This window comes from Hirundo rustica, chromosome 17, assembly GCF_015227805.2.
Source record: "Hirundo rustica isolate bHirRus1 chromosome 17, bHirRus1.pri.v3, whole genome shotgun sequence".
Lineage (NCBI taxonomy): Eukaryota > Metazoa > Chordata > Aves > Passeriformes > Hirundinidae > Hirundo > Hirundo rustica.
In genome coordinates, this window is record NC_053466.1 from 3801859 (window position 1) to 3823196 (window position 21338).

Below are 21338 nucleotides of genomic sequence, written 5' to 3' on the forward strand. Positions count from 1 at the left end.
GCCGCGCCGCGCTCGCGGGCCTGAGGCCGCCGTTGTTCGCGCTCCCCGCAGCGCCCGAAGGCCGCGGCCCCGCCGGGACCCCCATGTGAGCGGCGGGCGGCGCGGGGGGGCCGGCGCACCGCGACCCGCCGGGGCCACGGGCGAAGATGACATCGCGGAGGTGAGGCGGGAGCGGCGGCCGCGCCGGCTGGGAGGGCGGCGGGCAGGGGCCGCTGCTTTTGGGGCGCCTCCGCGCCCGCTCCCGGGAGCTGCGGGGACGGGGCTGCTGCCTGCGTGAGCCCCGGGTCCCGCCCCGGCAGCGCCCACCCCGCCCGTTCCCGGGGGGATGGCCCGGCTCCCGGAGCCCTCTCCCGTCTGCTCCCGGGGGATGTTCCCCGCCTGCAGCCCCCACCCCGCTCCTTCCCGGGGATGTCCCTGCTCCCGCATCCCGCTCCCTGCCCGTTCCCGGCGGTGGAAGGGTCGGGTGGCTTCGGCTCTCTCCGAGTCCCGTTGGCGGCCGGCGCTGCCCCGGTGCCCCCGGTTTGGTGGGGTTCGAGTGAGTGTCCCCAGGGAGCGCCGGGGCCGAGGGATGAATTGTTCGTGTGTGGGACCTGCTCCGTGCCGAGGCCCAGGGCTCGTGTTCCATCGAGGGCCAGCACCGCTGATTTACCGACCCTAAAACACGACCCAGCCGCAGGACGAGTGTTCCTGAGCTCCCCACCCCTGCGTTCTTAATCAGTTATCAGCGTTCACTCTCATTTCAATCCCTTGTGGCACTGTTGAAGCACGATGACAAACAGCCAACCCCGTTTCTTTGTTGCAGCTTCTCACTGTCCTTAATGTGTTTTGGTGTTTGTCTGATACCCGGTGTCATTTTGGGCTCAGAGGTTTAGGTGAATGTTGGGCTTTAGAGGAATTATTGTCATAGAAAAGAGTGTAAGTATATTTATCCTTTTTTAACAGACCTATTCTGAGGTTCACGGAATCCCAGAACGGTTTGGGTGGAAGGGATCATAAAGCTCATCCTGTTCCTTTCCCTGCTGTGGGCAGGGACACCTTCACTATCCCAGGTTTTTCCAAGCCTTGTCCAACCTGGCCTTGAGCACTTCCAGGGATGGGGCAGCTAAAATTTCAATTGATTCACCTCTATAAGTAATACCTATTAAATTAGAATTCCTCCAAGGGTAAGTTGTCCTCTCACTTCTTCTGCTCAAGGTGGTGAATCTGGATGAGTTGATTTCAATCCATAGCCACTTCTAGTAGGATTTGGGGGTTTTTGAGCTCTCTGGAGGTGTTTTAATCTATAGTGGGGTTTCTGGATGTCTCTGCTCACGCTGGGAACAAGGCTACAAGTTACCTTTTGGCAACGATGTTAACTTTCTCCTTGCCAGGAATAATCCTGTTACTCTGCTCAGAGCCCTGTAACTTGTGAGGGAGACTGAAAAAAGCTGGGAAATATCAACTGATGAGCCTATAAATAGGAGTAATTAAAGTACCCGTCAGCACATCCCCAGCGCTGTGGTTGTGACAGCTGAGACAGAACTGATTTCATCTCTCCTTTGCTCTTGCAAAGGTGATTAAAAAACCCAATCGCTGCATGGAAAATTGTATTGATTTATTTCTTTTGGTTTGGTAAGAGAGAAATGTGCTGGCAGTGTGTGACTTAGGGAGCACAGATCCTGCTGGACCATGATAGAAAAAAGGGATAATTGTGGGAAGGATGGATTTCCCACCATGCCTTGTATTTTTTTTTCCCATCAGAAGGTTCTTTGCTGATGAAGGTTCTTTGCTGATACCCCCTTGGTTTTTTGTAAATCAGCCCCTGCTCTTTCACTGGTTACTTTCTTACCAACATTTCCACCTTGCTGTGAGCTAATCCCGGCCTGGGAGCGGCGTATTCGGAGCCCCTGAGTGGGAACTGCAGCGGGAGGGATGGTGAGGAGCCGGTTCCACCAGAGCGTGGGTTTGGGCGACTTCTGCGATTGTATTTACTGCCCTTGGCCGGGGCAGCCCTGCACCTGCTCCCACGGAGATGGGGAGGCAAAGCAGGATAAAAAGCCCCAAATGCATTCCATCCCTATAAAAGGAAGCGTGAGAGCAGGTCCTGGGTGAGGGGGGGAGTCGCTGGCCCTCGGCCGTCCCCTCCCGGCTCGGAAGGGCTGCGGCCCCAAGGCTGGGAGCACAAGGGATGGCAGCACTTCAAGGAGGATCCTCCCCGCCGCCGGAACCGCTGGCAGGGATCGCTGACACCCCCATTCTGCTATTTGGGGTGGCTGACAAATGCAGCTTCCTACTCAAAGCCAAAAATACGGAGCTGAGGCAGCGGGAGGACGAGGTGCCAGCGGAGCCAGAGTTACATAAAGCGCAAGAAACCCTCCCAGGTGTAGCTCGGCTTCGCTGCGCTGGGCTTTTGGCACCTTTTGTGCGGATGGGGGAGTGAGATTTTGGGATTTTGAGCCGTCTATGGTTGTGTTTAGCCTCTCCTTTAAACGCTGATTAAGTAACAGGTTATTTGTAGTCGCCTCTGTGCAATAAATTGTTATTTTTTCTTTGCTGTTACAACGTACGGCTACTTCCTTAAGGTTCAGGGTGGGATACAGAAGGTAGTCCATTGGTTAAAGTTTATGGAATGTCAGTATAATAAATCTGGAGAACCAACCCCCATAATTTCTCCTCTGTTTAGACTTTTTTTTGCCATGAACTCCAAAATTTTTCAAAGTTTCTCTTGAATCCTGTCCATATTTAAAAAGCTTGCGACCTGGTCAGATTATTCCTATTTTTGGGGGGTTCTTTTTTTATGTTTTCTCCTAATGGAAGTAAAATTTTGGGAGTGGAAATGTGGTAAATATATGATCACCTTCTCCAGGCAACCTATTGTGGGCTGAAATGTGTTATTTAATGTTCAGTTCATCCCAGGCACTGATGCTTGTACAGTTTGTTTTGTGAGAACTTTCCTTGACCTTTGAGTAATCGTTAAATGAATGTAACATTATTAATTAGTTCATTCCCATTAATTAGTTCATTCCCATTTGCTGTGATAATTTGGAAGTATTTTTGAATAGTTTTTTCCGTGCGTAAATTTGATATTTTCTGTGTTGCTCTTCAGTGAGAGATGGGGACTATTCACTAGATTTGGTGCAAGTAGAATATTATTAACTACGGGAAAAAAGAGTCACAGAAAATTCACACAGTTTACTTCTGGAATGGATCCTAATTCCCATTTGAATGACTTGCTAGAAATTTGGATTTTCTGGAATCCTAGAACTCCAGAACATTTCTGAAGAGAACGGTCTGGAGAAGGCTTTGGTGGGAATATTGGCAGCTTTTCAGTAGAGAAGGAATTGCTGCAACAATTGAAATAATAACCCTAAATTTAGACCTGTGCTCTCACATTTTGCTGATTTAGCAATTTAGCCTGAAATGCTGACTGGATCAGGAAGGATCAGGAATGCTGCTCAGTTTTTCTGGATATAACGCTCCTCTCTCTCTGTGGTGAGCCTGACTGTGGAGATTTCTGGATATATTTTGCTGTACTCTGGAAAAAACCCGGAGGTGAACAGGCTGAGTCCTTTCAGCACACACGAACGAGGGTTTAGCTCGGAAAATTAAAGGCGATTTTTATTTGCCGGGTGCAAGGCTGACAGAGCCGAGCTTGGGGTGCCCACACCCCCTGCCCTGCTGGTTTATTTTTAGGATTCGCCTTCTGAAATCCTCACCAGGTCCTTTCGTGCAGGACTCCTGCGGGGCTGCAATAAAAATGGGTGAATTCCAGATAAGAGCAGAGGCAGCGGTGACACCGAGCGGCTCCAAATAAAGTCTCCAAAGTCAATGGCAGAGGTGGGGACGCGGAGCTGTTGGCCACAGCCCAGCCCCAGCTCTGCCTGGGCTCTGGGATAGTCATTGAGGGCAGCTTGTGGGTGGTGAGGATCAATAGGAGATTCCTCTGGGCTTGGATTTAAGCGGGACAGATCCCAGCCCGGCTCCACATTCCTGGGAGGAAGAGCAGTGGGGAGTTCCTTCCTGACCCCCCTCAGCCGTGCCCTGAACCATGAGGTTTTGTTCAGTTTTTTAACCTTCGAAATGTTGTCAAGTGTCACTTTGGATGTTCGGTTTTATTTTTAGGTGTTTTTTGTTGGGTTTTTTTTTCCTGTTTGTCTTTCAGTTTCTTTGTGTGCTGTGTTTTGCTGGAGTAAGGAAGTACCACTTCTGGTCTGTGTTTATGTTGTGTACCTTTGATATCATTTTGATCCAGGCAGTCAGAGTGGGGATAAGTGTAATTCTTGGGCTTAGAAAAAAAAAAACTGCAATATGTAAACTTGCAATATGGAACTAACAACGAACAGAATTTTTTCTAATTTAGGTGCAAAACTCAACTTTGTAAGCTGTCGGATTGCTCTGTGTGAGTTAACTCTGAGCGCCTGCTGTTTCCTTATTAACATCCTTTATTTTTAACCTCTCCTAGATGGTTTCATCCAAATATCACTGGGGTGGAGGCAGAAAACCTGCTGTTAACAAGAGGAGTGGATGGCAGCTTCCTGGCACGGCCCAGCAAAAGTAACCCAGGAGACTTCACGCTCTCTGTTAGGTGAGTTTGCCTCTTTCCAGTCTGCCCCAGGGTGGTGATGATCTTAATTTGCTGCTGTCCTGTGGGGACAGAGCTGTGGATGAACTCCTTGAAAGAGGTGACAGAATGCTCGGGTCACTTTTTATTGTCGTTCGCTTTTCCCTCTTCTTTTTCCTCCCATTTTCCCTGAAGAGCTCCTCGAATACTTTTACCCAGCTCTGGGTTTGGAGGGGGGAGGGAATTCTGATTTTTGCAGCAGGACGAAAATGCTCGGGGGAAGCAGAAATAGGTTGATAATAACATTGCTTTTAGCCCTTTACAAATGCGTTTGATAACCAGCTGGAAGGAGCAGAGGTGTTGGGAATTAGTGATCCAGCAGGAAATCCACACTCTCCTCACACAGGAAAAGTCAGCAAGTTTTTAAGGGCAACTGTGGCTTTTTCAGCTTCCAAAATAGGCCTCCTGTGACAGTTGTCCCCTGACACGGCGTGGTAGGGATGGGGAAAAGACAGCAAGAGGAAGCAGATAAAGGAAAAGGGAAAAGTGGGATTGGTGATAAGAGCTGTGCTGCTTGGATACTCGTGAGATAACGGGCTTGTGGCACAGGAGGGGATCCTGCTCTTCCTTAGTGTTACAGACTGTGGCAGCAGGCAAAGGCAAGTGTTTCCTGAGGGAGAGATCTCAGGAGCTGGTGGGAATTCTGGAGAAAGGAGCGAACCAGCTCTGCTGGGTGTCTCCAGAACGTTGAGCTCCTCTCCTCCTCCACCCTTGTGCTCGTGTGTGGGATTCTGTGTGGCTCTGAGGGGTTTCTGCTGGGGCTCCTGAGGTCGCAGGGTTTATGCTGCCTTCAAGGATCCCTCCAGCACGGAATTGTTTTCCTCTTCTCCCTGGCTGGAGGGCAGAGTAGCTGAAGCAGAGGTTCAGCTTTTCTGCAGTAGTTCCATGCTGGAGTTGTGGTTTGGGTTTCTCCACCTCAGGCATCACCAAATACAAAAGTGATTGATTGATTGGTTGATTGATCAGCTGACTTTGGAAGGGTTTTTTTTTTTTTTTGTCCTCTCTTTCAAACCTTAGACGAACTGGAGCTGTCACCCACATCAAGATCCAGAACACAGGTGACTACTATGACCTCTACGGGGGAGAGAAGTTTGCCACGCTGGCTGAGCTGGTCCAGTATTACATGGAACACCATGGGCAGCTCAAGGAAAAGAATGGAGATGTCATAGAGCTGAAATATCCCCTCAACTGTGCTGATCCCACGTCAGAAAGGTCAGAGAACCTCAGCGTCCTTGTGCTTCTTAGTAAACGCTGTGTTTATCCCTCTTAACGCTCAGCCTCCATCTGGGAAAAGGGTGCCCACAACCTTGGATTCGTTTCAGGGAGGTTCTCCTCAAAATGGATGAATAAACGTGGTTAAAGGTGAAGCAATCCAAGCCTCAGAGCCTGTTCCCCTCAGCGTTCTTCTCTGGGTGGGACAGGACTGAAGAAGAGGGCATAATTCCCTTTATTTGTACTGGGAGAATGTTTAACTGGAGAAATTCTCCTGATGCTGTTGTTGCTGCGAGGAATTCCCAGGGTTATTTCTGGGCATGACTTTTTGTGCTTTTCCTAGCAGTGGGTAGAAAGTGAAGGCCACAGAAATCCTCAGATTCCTCAAACTCCTGTTTTGAGGAGCGTGGTTCATAAGGAGAATTTGTGACTCTGGATTTGAAGGGAATGTCAGGGGTCAGAACTAAGCCAGCAGATACCTGTTTATTCCTAGATGTGAAAAAAAAATGAGGAGAAAGAATCAAACAAGTTCTTCTGTCACTCCTCAGAATGCCTTAGCAGAGGTGGGGAGGATCAATGCTTTTTTGTCCCTATTTCCTGAGGAGCTGAGATTGCTGGGATTATCCTCCCCACTTCCTGATGGGATACGAGGGTGAGGGCTCAAAAGTGTGAAGTTTCCACAAGTTTATGAGGAAAGTTTCGTGGAGGAACTAAAAGAAGGGATGCCTTGACTGAGGGGAAGGTTGGAGTGTGACCTGGTGTTTATTGGAATCCTTTGGGATTGTTGTGAAGGATCCAGATCAAAGCTTCACTGGAAGCTCGTAGGAAACTCCATGGAAGTGCTTTGAAGTGTTTCTGTCCTCGCTGGAGTGCACCTGGACACTTGCAAGGTTTATTTTATTTATTATTCTCACCAGCTGAGGCTCTCCCTAGGCCTGGCCGTTGCTGAGTGAACGGAAGGATTCCATTTGCTGATAAATACCCGGAGCGAGTGGATTCAGCTGGAGTGCTAAGCAGGGTGTCCCCCTCGGTGTCACTTTACTTCCAGGTGGTTTCACGGGCATCTCTCCGGGAGAGAAGCTGAGAAACTCTTGACAGAGAAAGGAAAACATGGGAGTTTCCTGGTGAGGGAGAGCCAGAGCCACCCTGGGGACTTTGTCCTCTCCGTGAGGACGGGGGATGACAAAGGAGAGAGCAACGATGGCAAATCCAAAGTGACGCACGTCATGATCCACTGCCAGGTAGGAAAAGCAGGGGATCCATGGCCCCAGCAGCTCTGGATGCATTCCCCTTTCCCCTGGGCTTGCTGCAGGTCATCCCTTTGATCAGAATGACTCCTTTGATGGCATCAAAATCCCAAATTTTTTTGGGGATTGCTTGGCTGACTGGCTCCTGTCAGGGCCTTCTGGCTCAAATCACACTTCGCTGTGCTCGGAGAGCCTTTGCAGTGTCCTGGATGGATTCTATCAAGACAGGAGTGATGGGATAAATGGAGATGCATCCACAGACGCCTCTCTCCTGCCAGTTCAGGCAGTTACACCTGGTAGATGATCAACAGTCTGTGTGAACAAGTGTTCACTCCAAGGAATGCCCTGAGATCTAAATCTTCTGTTTACTGTAAGGTAGTTCTTCACTGAAATATTATTAAATTACAGTTTTGATATTTAATCTATCTCCATGGGTTGCTGTTTAAGTCATAGATTTAAAAAAAAACACGGATTTTTGTTAATCTCTTTCACTTCTGTTGTGCCCCAAAACAGTGCAATGACGAAATTTTGTAAAAACACCTAAAATGCCATAACAGAAGTAGTTTGGGGGTAGAAATGACCCACCAGGACTGTAAATGCTGAAATACCAGAATATAGTTATTTTTTCAGGAAAACCTCTCTGATTTGCACTTAGCTTTTATATCTTTGAGGAAAGTAATTTGACATTGCTTCCTTAAAATCGGGATGGTGCCAGGCAGTACCAGCCTTTTAGAACCCAATCATACACTGAGTTTAGGAAATCAGTTCCAGTCCCTAATTCCTGGATTCTCATCCTGTAGCTCCCGATCCCTGGTTCAGAGGGAATCAGCTCTCTAAAAAAGCAGATGAACCGATTTTCAAGGAGATGGCAAAACCCAGGATGTCCTGCAGTGTGTCTGTGTTTCTGTTTATTAAAGTTCCGTCCTCTAGCAGAAGGGTTTCAGTAGAGTCTCCTACCCCTAATTTTAGAGGTTATTTCTGATGCAAGGCACAGCCTGGAGGTGCTGTGGCTGTGGTGGTGGATTTATTTTGAGCAGCGTTTGTCCTTCCAGGATCTCAAATACGACGTTGGTGGAGGGGAGAAGTTTGACTCTCTGACAGATCTGGTGGAGCATTACAAGAAGAACCCCATGGTGGAGACTTTGGGCACCGTGCTGCAGCTCAAACAGGTGAGAAGGAGAGGCCACCCCTGAGCTTTGCCACCTCCAGGACACGCCGTTGAAATGCAGCTGTTCCACACGTCCTGCAAGACTTCTTCTTCTCTGAGGCAAAAAAAGGAAAATGAGGAGTTAAACTTCATGAAAAAGCCATTTAAATGGGAACGGTTTTGTTCTGTGGAGGGATAGAGCGCTGTCTCTGATGTGCAGAATTTCCTGGTGTCATCCTGGTCTGTAGGAATCGCAGGGCAGGTCCAGAAATGAGACAATTGAATGAGTTAAATAAAATCCATGAGGCTTTAAAAGCATCATTCAGCGTCCCCTTCCTCAGCGCCCTTTGCTTGAATTCCAGAATTCTGACATCCAAAGAGATGCCTGGATCCTGAAATTCCCCCTGAAACATCCTGACCTTAGGGGATTTGTGTTTGGATTGTCTTTCCACGGCTGTTCTTTGCTAACCCTGTGCTCTCTGGGGTCTGTGCCCCGCAGCCCCTCAACACCACCCGCATCAACGCTGCCGAGATCGAGAGCCGAGTGAGGGAGCTCAGCAAACTGGCAGAGACCACGGATAAAGTCAAGCAGGGCTTCTGGGAAGAGTTTGAGGTAATTCCTTACACCCCAAGTGATGTTTCCTATGATATTTCCTTCAGCGTTCGGTCTCACGCTGCTAAAGTCACGTTGGCTTCTGCCTTCCCGGTGTTTCCTCCTCTCCACAGCTCCTGATCCCTGCTTTTGCTCCCATCTCCAGGGCTTTGCCAGCTCCACTCTTGTGGCTTGAAATGTTTGCCTTTTTTTCCTGGCTCTCTGAGTGCTTTTTATCCAGTCCCTGGCACAATCCCTCCTGGATATCCTTCCCACCGTGAGGGAGCCTCGTGTACTCCTGTGTTTGTCCCACCAGGACAATCCTTTGATTCCTTCTGCTGCTTGGGGAGTTGGGAATCACTTCTTTAGGGAAACTTCCATTTCTCAGGCCATCCATTGTCCTTGTGGCTTTTTGATCCTCGTTTTTGGGGATCTTAAAGCCATTGGGAGGTGGCAGAAAGCTCTGGGATGAAGTGACATGGATTATATGCGTTCCTTGGACTTGTGGAGATTTATTTTTGGTTTGTTTTGGTGTTTCGTTTCTCTCTGCAGGCAAAATTCCAGTTTTCTTCCAGAAAGAGTCTGCAGGGGCAGGACAGAGGGAAATGGCTTCAGACTAGAAGAGGTTTAGATGGGATATTGGGAAGAAATCCTTCCAGAATTTGGAAGAAACTCTTCCCAGAGAAGCTGTGGCTCCCCCATCCCTGGAAGTGTTCAAGGCCGGATTGGCTGGGGCTTGGAGCAATCTGGGATAGTGGAATGATTTGGGTTGTGAGAGACCTTAAATCCCATCCCACCCACTATCCCAGGGTGCTCCAAGCCCTGTCCAGCCTGGCCTGGAACACTCCAACCTGGATATAAAGCACTGGTTTATACCTCACACACTCATAACCGCCAGTGGAGTCTGGAATTCCACCAGCAGATGGCAACAGGAAACTGGGAAGTGCTCAGGGAGCTCCAGAGAGGCTGGTTTGGGAATCTTCCTGAGTAGCGGTGGATTTGCAAAGTGATCAGAAATCAGCTGAATGTACTGTCCAGTGTGCTCTGATTGTTGCCAGGAGAGGGAAAATTAATCCATGGAAAGGAATTAGCACAGAGGTGTGTGAGGGGAGCATCAGACGGTGAGCTCGTGGCGCTGGGAGATGATAAAAGGAGGATTGAGCTTTCTCCTTTCCAGAGAGAGGGGACAGTCCTTGATCCAGGGCTGAATGGTCAGAATTCCACCTGGGGAGGGAAGGAAGTCAGCAGAGGCCGTGTGTGTGGGAAGGGATCGTTGGTTTGGCAAAATATAACCGAGCTGTTAATTCCCAGTTCTTTCCTGACCTCTGGTACACGCTGAAGAAATTTTTCTTGGAGTGGATTTCTCAGTGTGGCCTTAGAAGCGAAGTGTTTTCCTTACAGGAGGAAAAATCTAGCAGGAAAATCCAATAAATGGAAGGATTTTACCTGTGACACATTGCCCTTCTTTTTCCCCTCGGTGAGGTCAGCACCAACCTTTATATTTTATTTTGGGAATGCAACCCTCTCCTCACAGCTTTAGTGCCCTGCTTTTCCATTCCCCTCAGGGAAGCTCCAGCTGTCCCCCGTGGTGGCAGGAGTGGGGAACACGCTCCAGGTTGTCCCTGGATCCCTGTCTGTGCTGTTCAGGAGCTGCCAGCCCAGATGGTGAATTTAAATTACTTGTCTCCAGGCAGGAATGAGCCTCTTGTCCCAGGAACCACCAGACAGGGATGTTGACAGTCCTTGTAATGTCTTTTGCCTTGTGAAAAATGGTTATTTCTGAGCTTAGTGCTGGCCTGTGGCAGTGGAGTGGAGGAGGATATTCCAGATTTGTGGTTGTGTTGTTCCAGCTCTGAATGGGCTTGTTGGGAGTCGCTGCCGCTCCTGGATCTCTCCTCGGGGATGCTCCAAGCAATAATAATTAACTCTAGGAAGGAAGATGTGGTTTCCACGCTCTTAATTGCTTCAATTCTTTAACTTGCAGGGGAAGTTCAGCTCTCAGTCCTTTTGCCTGGAATTCCACACGCAGTGCTTTGGGGGCTGTTTTCTGTCCTTTGTCACCAGCCTGAAACTTTGCACCTCTTTTACATTTCTTTTGCTTTCCCTGGCCTTAGGACGAGCCTGATTATCCAAGGTCATTTAGCGAGGGAGTATCAGACTGAGGCAGGAGTGAGCAAATGTGCCAGTTAAATAAAAAAACAAGAGTCTGGAGGGTGGGAATGACGAGGGGAGCAGCTCCAAAGCCTCAGTGTTCCTTTTAGTGGGGCCACAACTGCTTTGGGGATGAAAACTTGGAGCAGAGCATTGGGATCCCGGTGTCTCCAGCTCCAGGGAGCTTTGGGAGAAGGGAGATTTGCCATGGAACAGCATGGCTGTGGAAGTTTGGAATTGCTGCTGTCCCTGGGACATTGTATTCCAGAAATCCCCACTCCGCGTTGTTCCTTCGCTGGGATAATTTATGGATAACCCATTTGTAGTCACCTAATGCCCCTCTCCTCCCTTTTCCGTGGGAGAAGGGATTGCTGTGAGGATGGACCAGTCCATGCTGCTTTTTCTGAGCCCCCCTGTCTGTGCTTTCCCCTCAGACCTTGCAGCAGCAGGAATGCAAACTCCTCTACAGCCGTAAGGAAGGGCAGCGCCAGGAAAACAAGAACAAAAATAGATACAAAAATATTTTACCCTGTAAGTATCGACCCTTCGTCGCCATTTCGTGTTACTCTGGTTTCTTTTCCTCATTAATACAGAGTTAATTAAGCACCACTGGGCTTTGGCTTCTCTTTCATGATAATTTCCCCCTCTTACCAGGATTATCCCGTGATTTCCAATTTGGGTTCGCACATTTGCACTTTGTAGATATTTGTGATATTGTTTTTTTTTTTTTATCTTCAGCTTTCATTTCAAAGCCTCATATCCCTCAACAGGCTGGAATGCTTAAATTTTAGAGGATTAATTTAGGGGGGGACAGAACTGCAACGAGCAAATCCTGAGGCTTTGCCTTGCCTTGGTGTTTGAGTGTCCCTGTGTTCCTGAACTCCCAGGACATGGACACGTTTTGTTCCAGCTGGTCACAGCCACTTGTTCCAAGGAAGCCAAAAGAGGCAATCTGGAGTATTCTAATCACTAATTTACTAAGTATGGTAATTAATTAATAGCTGCTGTCAGTAGAATGCAAGTGCTTGACATCCGGGTGTATTTTTGCAGTCGATCACACCAGAGTTGTTCTTCACGATGGTGATCCCAATGAACCTGTTTCAGACTATATCAATGCTAATATTATTATGGTGAGTGTATTCCCACCTCCTCTTCCCTAAATCCAAGGGCATCTTGTCACCAGTTGTTAAATTGCTGCTGGTTTTTTTTTCCCCCCCTGCTTCTAGCCTGAGTTTGAAACCAAGTGCAACAACTCAAAGCCAAAAAAAAGTTACATTGCTACCCAAGGCTGCCTGCAGAACACGGTGAATGATTTCTGGAGGATGGTGTTCCAGGAGAATTCCCGAGTCATTGTCATGACCACGAAAGAAGTGGAAAGAGGAAAGGTAAAACCAGACTCCAGCTGGCCTTGGGAAAGGCTCTGGCATCTTGGGTACAAGTGGGAACTGAACTGACTGGGAAAATTGGATTTATGGCTGGAATCTGGTGTGGCACCGGATTCCTTGGAGCTCTGGAAGGTGCTGAATGTGGGAATTGGGGATGGATTCCTGTCGCATCAAACTTTCCTTTCTTAAGGTTTTGCCTGCTGAAATTTTAGCTGCTGGGTGTGAGTCTCTGTATTTCAAACTTAGGGAAGGAGGCCCTGGGATGGGAGATGTGGCCGAGCAGGAATTCTGGGTGCTTGAAGGGAAAAACTCCCTGCTCCTGGAGCAAAAGTCTTGCCATTTATTTGTGCTCATCAAGCCTGTATGGACCTCCCTAAAAAAGCAGAATAATGGGATTTTATTCTTACAAGACTGAATGTAGAGATGTTGCAGTGGTGTATCCCAAAAATCTCCATTTGCCTTTGGAGTACAGGGATCTTGTCTTGCTCCCTGGCTTCTGGCAAACCTGGGGATATTTTAATTTGTTTCTGGTTCCTAATGACACAAGGCTGGAAAGAATAGGAATGGTTGAACACTGATATCCTGGCAACAGCCACACACAGCTTCCTGGGGGTTGTGTGGATTTATCTTTGGAGTTTGTTGCTTCTGATCTTTTTTCTGTTTGATAAACACTTCCTGTTCTCTTTCCTTTTCTTTAAAAGTTTCTCTACTTCTTCCACACGCTATTGTCCCCCATTTTTACCATTTTCCATGATCTGTTTCTGAAGGAAAAGCTGTTGCCTTTGTGGGGAGCATCACTTGTGGAAAAAAAAATCAAAACCTGGAGTTTTTCTGTGGGTGACTGATGATTGCAGGGGTTCCTCACCCCCAGGAACTTTGTGTGTGTGTGGACTGAGGACAGGTAACAGAAGATTTTAGAGGATTCTCTCCCTGACTGAGGTGTCAAAGCTGCCACTCTTTGTTGGGGCCATTAGACTTTGTCCTGTGTATTTTTTTCAGGTCTTTGACTTTGTCTTGTGGATCTTTATTTAGTCTTTGTAAAGTTCTGCCACTTCATCACCCTGAAAAAGGGACAGGATTTGTGTTTCTTTCCTGAGAATTCGCTGAAGGAGGGAGAAGCTTCCCCTTCCCAGTGATAATCTTTGTTTTGGAAGAGGAGGAATAAATTATGGAGTTGTTTTGGCAGAGTTGGCTTGGATACACCTTTCTTCCTTCAAGTTAATTATTTTTTTAAGAACCTCCTGAATGGCCTCTGCTCCCCTGCAGTTTCTCCATTATTCTTCCCAAAGTTTGCTCAGCCCTTTTGCTGGAGAAAACACTTTTAATTCATCAGTGCTGCATTGCTGATTCTTTCTTTGCCCTTGATTGGTTTGTGATGCCCTATTTCACTCCTTAAAGAATTGCAAATACCAGTCCTGATATCAAATCAAAGCTTTTTTATCTCAGGCCAAGCTGTTTGCAGGCCTGCAGGAAGCAGAGCTGCCTCCAAGAGCTCATAGCCTGAGGACAGGAGGAACTGTGGAACATCCCAGCCCTGCTTCGAGCCCTGGCTGTGCTTTAAAGTGCAGAAACAGCAAATCCTTAGAAATTAAAAAAGTTTTGGGCTTTTGGAGGCTGTTCAGCAAGTAAAGCTTATTTTAACACCGTGTTGCTGTTCAGACTCTCTCTACCAACTGCTCAGAGCCCTGCATTGAAAACTGCCAGTTATTTCTGCTGGCACCCCCCAAAAATCAGTGTATTTGCTTCAGTTTCAGTGTATTTGCTTCAGTTTCAGTGTATTTGCTTCAGTTTCTCCCCTTGTGACAGGGAAAGAAGGGCAAAAATAGCAGGAAAGCATCTTGTTGCCTACGTGGGCACGTGTTCAGCCATCTTACTCTGCCTTGGGCTGGCACAAGGAGCTTCCCTGTGCCGTGTTTCCTCCTGAGCATTCGGAATAACTGCAAACAGACCCTACTGCTCTGCAGGACTTGGTGTTTGCTCTGTGTTTGCCCTTGCTAGAAGCTGCTCCTACAATAATTTCTGCTTTGATGCTGCTTTCCCAGGAGTTGCTCTTCCCTGGCCTGTCACAGGAGCCAAATCCAGGTGCTGACAGGTGAATCCATTCCTCAGTGGGTGGAATTTATCCCTAAAAACTTTGCATTTTGGAAACTACAGACCCATGAAGTGCTCCCTTTGGAGGAGCCTGAGCCCTCTTTGGTGATGGAACCAGAGCTGTGTCAGCCCTTCCTGCTGCCAGCCATGGAAAAGCAAGAATCCAAGTTTTATTTCCACTGGGAATGATTTATATACCTTTGACATTTCCTTCTTTTGCAGCCTGTAGGGTTTGGGCTGTGGAACAGCTTTGTGGGGATGAATTCTGCTGGAATTCTGTATTTTGAGACCCGTGGCTGGGGGTACAAAAAGCAGGGTTTTAATCTCCAGGTTTTGAAAGTATCCAGGCACAAAATATCCCAAAAGGTGCTAAGAGGAGAGGTGGCTTGTAACTGCTTGAAATTATCCAGCAGTTGTTATGGAGAGGAGAAACTTCCCATTAAAATCTTCTTTTACCTCGTCAGCTGACTGTCCTCTGCCGACTCTGAAATGAAACCTTCAGGCTTGTGTTAACCAGTTTGCAAAGGAGCTTTTTTTTTTCTCCCTGCCCGATTATTCCTTTTTGTTGTTGTTGTTGTAGTTAATTTTATTTTATTCTGAAATCTTGCAGAGTAAGTGTGTCAAGTACTGGCCGGATGAATATTCCCTGAAGGAATACGGAGTGATGCGTGTCCGGAACGTGAAGGAGAGCGCAGCACACGATTACACCCTGAGAGAGCTGAAACTTTCCAAAGTTGGCCAGGTGAGTGCAAGAGGAGCTCTCTCCTTTTGGTTCAGCTCGTGGATCACCAGAGGAAAAACGGCAGGATTGGCCCGTTTCTCTGGAATCAATAAAAGCCCTCGGAGATGAATAAATGGGGCCGTGTCTTTCTTAGGAGCTCCGCGTTCAGTTCCATCCGTCTTTCTCTTTGCCCTTGGGATAATTGAAGATTCTCCTGCCTAAGCAGCTTTTGGCAGGAGAGGAACTGCTGCAGAGCTTGCAGGGAGTCTGGGAGGAGGGATAATGCTTTTAACTGAGGACTCCTCAGTCCAGCCAGACGTCTGCTCCCTCGTGGAAATGGTTGCATTGGAAGGAAAGGCTGTGTGTGGGAAATTCACTGAAGGGAAGGGATAAAACGGTGAGAAAACGGCGTGGAAATGGCATTTCCTGTTGAGGAACAGTTTGGATCAGGGAGGAGAAGCAAATCAGGGGATTTAGTGACTTCTAGGCCAGGAAGGACCCCGGTTTGTTCCATCCTTTGGGAGCTGTGGAGCTGTGCTCAGGCTGGATTTGGGATGCACCCGTAAGGAGCTGGCTTTTGAGCTGCAGGGTTTTGTTTCCACGTTCCTCGCAGGGGAACACGGAGAGGACGGTGTGGCAGTACCACTTCCGCACCTGGCCCGACCACGGCGTTCCCAGCGATCCCGGGGGCGTCCTGGATTTCCTGGAGGAGGTGCACCACAAGCAGGAGAGCATTCCTGATGCAGGGCCTGTCGTGGTCCACTGCAGGTGAGGGCATGGGCTGGGCTCCTCCTGCCGCTCCTCCTTTTGGCCCGGGGAGCTGAGACCTTTAAAAAGGACAGCTTTCCCCGGGGATTGCTCAGAATTCCCTGTTTTCTGTCTGTACAATGTCACATTCTGGGTGGGTGGCACGGGGTCCTTTTGGGAAAGGATTTCAGGGTGTGAACCTTTGTATAAATGAGAATTTCTGCTGTTGGATGAGAAGATGGGAGCAGTCCTGGCTGGAGCATTTCAAGTGCAGGATCACGGGAATTCTGGCCTCTCATCCCACCTCTGAGGGCTCTGTCCTTTTTGGGTGCTCTCAGCTTGTACGTGAGATGCTTTGTAGGCAAGGAAACGCTAGATCTGACCTTAGGGGTTTTTCCTGGTCCAGGGGTGTTCATAAACACTGAGGGACAGAGGTGCTGAGTTCTGTCCCTTCCCTCAGGTCTCTGGTTTGGCTCTGGTGTAATTTGGAACCCCCTGGCTATAATTTGGAAGCCTCCTCTCTCCTAATTCCAGACTCCTCCTTTGGCTGGGGTTTTGGTGTTCATTCAGAAAGAGCAAAACAATTAAATTCCCTTTCCCCCCCCGCTTCTTCCAGTGCTGGGATTGGGCGAACGGGAACTTTCATTGTCATTGACATCCTCATCGACATCATCCGAGAGAAAGGTACCTCCTCCCCTTGATTTCCCTGCCTGCTCACGGCTCCTCCCCAGCGATCCCGAGGGAGGATCCAGGCGAGCTCCACCCTCACCCTGCTTCTCTTCCCGTGGCCGTGGATGTCCCCAGGGGTGGACTGTGACATCGACGTCCCCAAGACCATCCAGATGGTGAGGTCCCAGCGCTCAGGGATGGTGCAGACGGAGGCCCAGTACAGGTTCATTTACATGGCAGTGCAGCACTACATCGAGACCCTCCAGCGCAGGATCGAGGAGGAGCAGGTGGGGACATCCCAAAAATCCATCAGGAGCCTGGCAGGGTTCCAGCAGGGAGCGGCCTTGGGGGAGATTTTTGGGGCGGGAATTGGGTTGTGGCAAGGCTGGGCCCAAAGGTGTGAACTGTCTGCTGTATTTCGGTTCTTTATGCTTAAGGATTAATTAAATTGTTAGGTGGAACCCTCTCCTTAAATTAGGTGGAATCGTCTCCTTACATTATTGGATGGGATCCTCTCCCTAAGTTGTAGATGGGAATCCTCTCCCTAAATTGTAGAGTGGAATCCTCTCCCTAAATTGTAGAGTGGAATCCTCTCCCTAAATTGTAGAGTGGAATCCTCTCCCTAAATTGTAGAGGGGAATCCTCTCCCTAAATTGTAGAGTGGAATCCTCTCCCTAAATTGTACAGAGGAATCCTCTCCCTAAATTGTACAGAGGAATCCTCTCCCTAAGTTGTAGAGGGGAATCCTCTCCCTAAATTGTACAGGGGAATCCTCTCCCTAAATTGTACAGGGGAATCCTCTCTCTAAATTGTACAGGGGAATCCTCTCCCTAAATTGTACAGGGGAATCCTCTCCCTAAATTGTACAGGGGAATCCTCTCTCTAAATTGTAGGGGGGAATCCTCTCCCTAAATTGTACAGGGGAATCCCCTCCTTAAAAGTTGAGGGGAATCCTCTCCTTAAATTACTGAGTGGAATTTTCTCTTTAAAATATTAGGTGGAATCCTCACCTTAATTTAAGTGGAATCCTCTCCCACCTTCCCTGTGCCCAGCCCTGCTCCCAGATCTCAAATTTCCTTCCTGTTATCCCATTTCCTGCAGAGGAAGAATAAAAGATAAGGGTCTGTTAATTAAAGCAGAACCTCATGATCTTTGTGTCTTAAAGAGATTTCAAAGCTTCTTCCCTGCATTCCTGAAAGGGGAAAATCAAATGCTGATCACCCCAATTCCAGTTTTGGGAGTTTATTGGTAGGAAATCAATCTGTGGGAGTGGAAAATGAAAGGGTGAGTGTGGTGATCCAGCAAAAAGCACTTCCAGGGGTGTGGTGGGACCAGAAATGTTTGGGGATAAGGTTTGGTGACAGCCACAAGGCCTCCCACTTCCTGTTCAGGGCATTCCCTGCGCTCCAGTTCTGGGGTTTTACAGCAGGTTCCTGGGTTTGTGATAAAGAGCTGGTGTTTTCTCCCTGTCCCTGCTGCTCCCTGCCCTGACCTCAGAGCAGTTGGGATTTGTACCTTTGGCTTTCTATGCTAATTACTCCATATTTTTACACTTTTTAGTATCTCTTTCCCTGCTGGGGACTTTCCAGCATGTCCTGAGTTAGTTCTTCTTTATCAGCTGGCTCCTACAAAACGTCCTTGTGGTCCATTCCCCAAATTCTGCATTCCGTGTCTCCACCAATCCATCTTCCTCTCCCAGACTTTGTTCAGTGAAGCAAATCCGGGTTTGCTCAACAAAACTTTTCCCACAAACTGCTCGGGACAAGCTTTGTTAAATGCTGGCTAAGAGTGATTTGAGAATCACCAGAAGCAGCAGAACGAGCTGAGCGAGTTTCAGGAGCCCATCTTGGAAAAGCTTCAATCCTAGGAATGTTCTTAATGGGAATTCAGGAGCCAGAACTCCCTGGAGGCTCCGCCAGCCTCTGCTGTGAGATCGGCTCAGGCCTCAGGACTTGTTGCAGCATTAAAAAACCCCAAAAAATAAACCCACAACCCCTTCCCCAAACCCCGATTCCCTGCAAAACTTGAATTTCTACCTTGTAGGTTTCAGTGTTCTCAGGCATTGTGAAAAAGGGAAAAAAATCCATCTCCCGTTTCCTTCCCGGCGTAGTTCCCTGGCAGGATCTGGAGCTGGGTGCCAGCACAATTGGCTGCAGCCTGGAGCATATGTGCAGAATCCAAATAACAGCTTGGCTGCTTTTTATATCAATCCTAATGGGCTCAGATATTATTTTATTAGAGCTCCTGCAAACGACGGTGTCGCTCCGTTGGCCCCAGCTCCGAGCTGGAAACGAGGTCAGTGGGAAGCCCACTGGCTGCTCAAGAATGAAATGGGGACTTTTCTGCCAAGGAGATGAGGATTGAGTACCTTCAGAGGGTTGCTGTGTTGTGCTGGAGATGATGGGGTGGGGGGAAAATGGGGATTTTCAGGTTTTGTCTCACCGAGAGCTGGAGCCGAGCTTTGGGTGTGCTCAGCGGTGTGTTCTCCCCTCACAGACAAAACCTGAAAACACCCGTGGTTGTCTCCTCTTGGAATTGCTGCAGTGTCCCAATGATTGTGTGCTGGGATTAACCCCAAGCCTGGCTTTTTGTTGTGTGTTTTGCTTGACAGAAGAGCAAGAGGAAAGGTCACGAGTACACAAACATTAAATATTCGTTATCGGACCAGACGAGCGGGGATCAGAGCCCTCTCCCCCCCTGCACCCCAACCCCAACGTGTCCAGAGTAAGTTCAGTCCTGCTCTCACTTTGGAGCTGCTCTGTCTCACCTCCAGAGACCTCAAACGAGGCTGAGCTACCCCAGAACCTGCCCTGTTTGTCCTGAGCTTTCCTCTGAAAGTAAATCAAGTGAAATAAATTGTCCCTGAACTTTGTGGTGTGTATAACAGGATTTTTTTTTTGTTGCTGTTGTTGTTGTCTCAAGTGAGGTTGGCGGGACTCTAAATCCTGATTTCATTTCAGAATGAGAGAAGATAGTGCTAGAGTATATGAAAATGTGGGGCTGATGCAACAGCAGAAGAGTTTCAGATGAGAAGATGCTCAGAGCCTTCCAGGCCAGGTGTGTATGGCTGGGGCGGGGCTGTGTCCAGCCTGGCTCGGGGGAAAACGCACCCGGGAATGCCCCAAATGCTTGGAATTGATCCCCACAGGGTGCCTGAGTTCCAAAAACTAACTTAAATTTAATTTTAGTGATCTCTGTGCACAACCTCACCTTTCACTGCCAAAGCACCCGCGCAGTTTCTAAGCCAGGGTTGAGAGTTTGGGTTGGGTTTAAGCTTTATTGAGTCAAAACTGAGCACTTCTCTGCAGTGCCTGAACAAGAAATAACTGCTGGGTTTTTTCCTCAATAATTCTTCTTTTTTTTTTTTTTTTTTTTCTCCTTTCCCAGACATGAAAATGGTTTTTGAAAAGGTCAGGAAAGAGGTGGAAGAAGCTTCACGTGAGCAGTGATCTCCGAGGGCTTGGTACCTTTTTATTTACGGTTTTAATCCTTCAGTAGGCAAAACTTCAGAGCATCTAAAGATTGTTTTTATCTCTTCTCTCCAATTTCCAATTGCTCGTTTTCCAAATAAAAGGAAATCCTTTCTACAAGGTAGACAATTACTTTGTAGAGTCAGTTTCGAATCCTGCAAACATTGGACTGTCATCCATTTGGTTGTTTTTTTGTTTTTTTTTTTTGAAATAGCATTTTGGTTTCACAGTATGGCTGTTAGTGGGGTTGGGTTTGTTGGTTTTTTTTTCCTTATTTGAGCAGTTGTGGGGTTTTTTTTTCAGGGGGAGGGAGGGCACTGGGTGAGGGGTGGGTGGCGGGAGAGCAAATGCCGTGGAGAAATCCGTGAGGCGAAATGTAAAATACTGACGGGAACAATGTGGATTGTTGGGAAACATTGGATCACCAGCGTGGATAGAACCAAGTGCATGATCAAATTAGTCCTGATACATTTCAAGCTCGGACTGAGCTTCCTGGGGTCAGCAGTTCTTGAGATGAAGGTGCTTTTTTGTGATAATTGGTGGCTTTGATTCCAGTTTTGCTGTGTGGCTGGATGGGCTGTTTTGGAGGAATTTATGCAAAGTTGCTTTTACATCAGACAAAGTTGGTTTTGGTTTTTTTTTTTCCCCGTGGTCTCTGCCCAGAATAGGAATTCCCTGTGTCCTCCAGGAGACTCAGTGACCTGGGGGTGGTTTGTGAGGGCGCTCCGTGGGGACTTTGTGCTCAGTTAAATGAGACTGAACCGGTAGAATCCAGATATTAATTAAGAAGTTGCAGGATGTTAAAACCAGTGAAACCAGTAACCCGCTGCTGGTGTCAGGGAGCCCTCCTCCCCTCGTGCTGGGGAAGTGGAAGATGTGGAGGGGCCCCGTGGGTTTTTAGGGAAGGAGGGATCCCAGGATTCCTGGTGGGACAGGGAGCAGCGCGGCCGCACCGATCCCAGCCCAAGTGCCTTTGGGAGCTGCCTGGACCTTCCTGTCCCAGAGCCGTGGAGAATCACCTGGAATCACTCCCCGAGGAAGATGTGCTGAGCTCCCATTCCATTCCATTCCCTCCCCTGGCTGTGTCCTGGCCCAGCAGCTCCCCTCGGAGCCGGGGACGGCAGGACCAGGCTCGAGGAGCGGGGCCCGGCGTCTCCCCAGCACCTTGTGCCCGGTTTTGGGAACGTCCTGTGACTTGAGTGGTGCTGAGGAACGATTTTCCCGTCCTCACACGGGGTGCCTGAGCTTCCTCTGTCGCTGGGATGGCGTTAATTTGCCTTCCTGGTGGAATTCTGCCGGAGCCTGG

General features: G+C 48.5%; 1 protein-coding gene across 1 annotated transcript; it reads left to right on the top strand.

Moving 5' to 3' along the window:
- The first annotated feature begins 64 nt into the window (after positions 1 to 64).
- On the top strand, positions 65 to 20161 carry PTPN11 (protein tyrosine phosphatase non-receptor type 11). The gene is made up of 16 exons (XM_040080823.1): positions 65 to 160; positions 4442 to 4564; positions 5618 to 5812; positions 6861 to 7053; positions 8112 to 8228; positions 8706 to 8819; positions 11384 to 11480; positions 12000 to 12079; positions 12176 to 12334; positions 15036 to 15167; positions 15760 to 15914; positions 16510 to 16577; positions 16698 to 16849; positions 19174 to 19286; positions 19523 to 19619; positions 19950 to 20161. The coding sequence occupies exons 1-15, from the start codon at positions 147 to 149 to the stop codon at positions 19590 to 19592; spliced, it is 1782 nt and encodes a 593-aa protein (XP_039936757.1). The 5' UTR covers positions 65 to 146; the 3' UTR covers positions 19593 to 19619; positions 19950 to 20161.
- The last annotated feature ends 1177 nt before the right edge of the window (positions 20162 to 21338 follow it).

What these genes read in the sequence shown, in the direction of transcription:
- PTPN11 (XM_040080823.1), top strand. An exon ending in GCTGATCCCACGTCAGAAAG is followed by an intron (nt 5,813 to 6,860) that starts GTCAGAGAACCT and finishes CTTTACTTCCAG; the next exon opens with GTGGTTTCACGGGCATCTCT. An exon ending in AAGAAGTGGAAAGAGGAAAG is followed by an intron (nt 12,335 to 15,035) that starts GTAAAACCAGAC and finishes GAAATCTTGCAG; the next exon opens with AGTAAGTGTGTCAAGTACTG.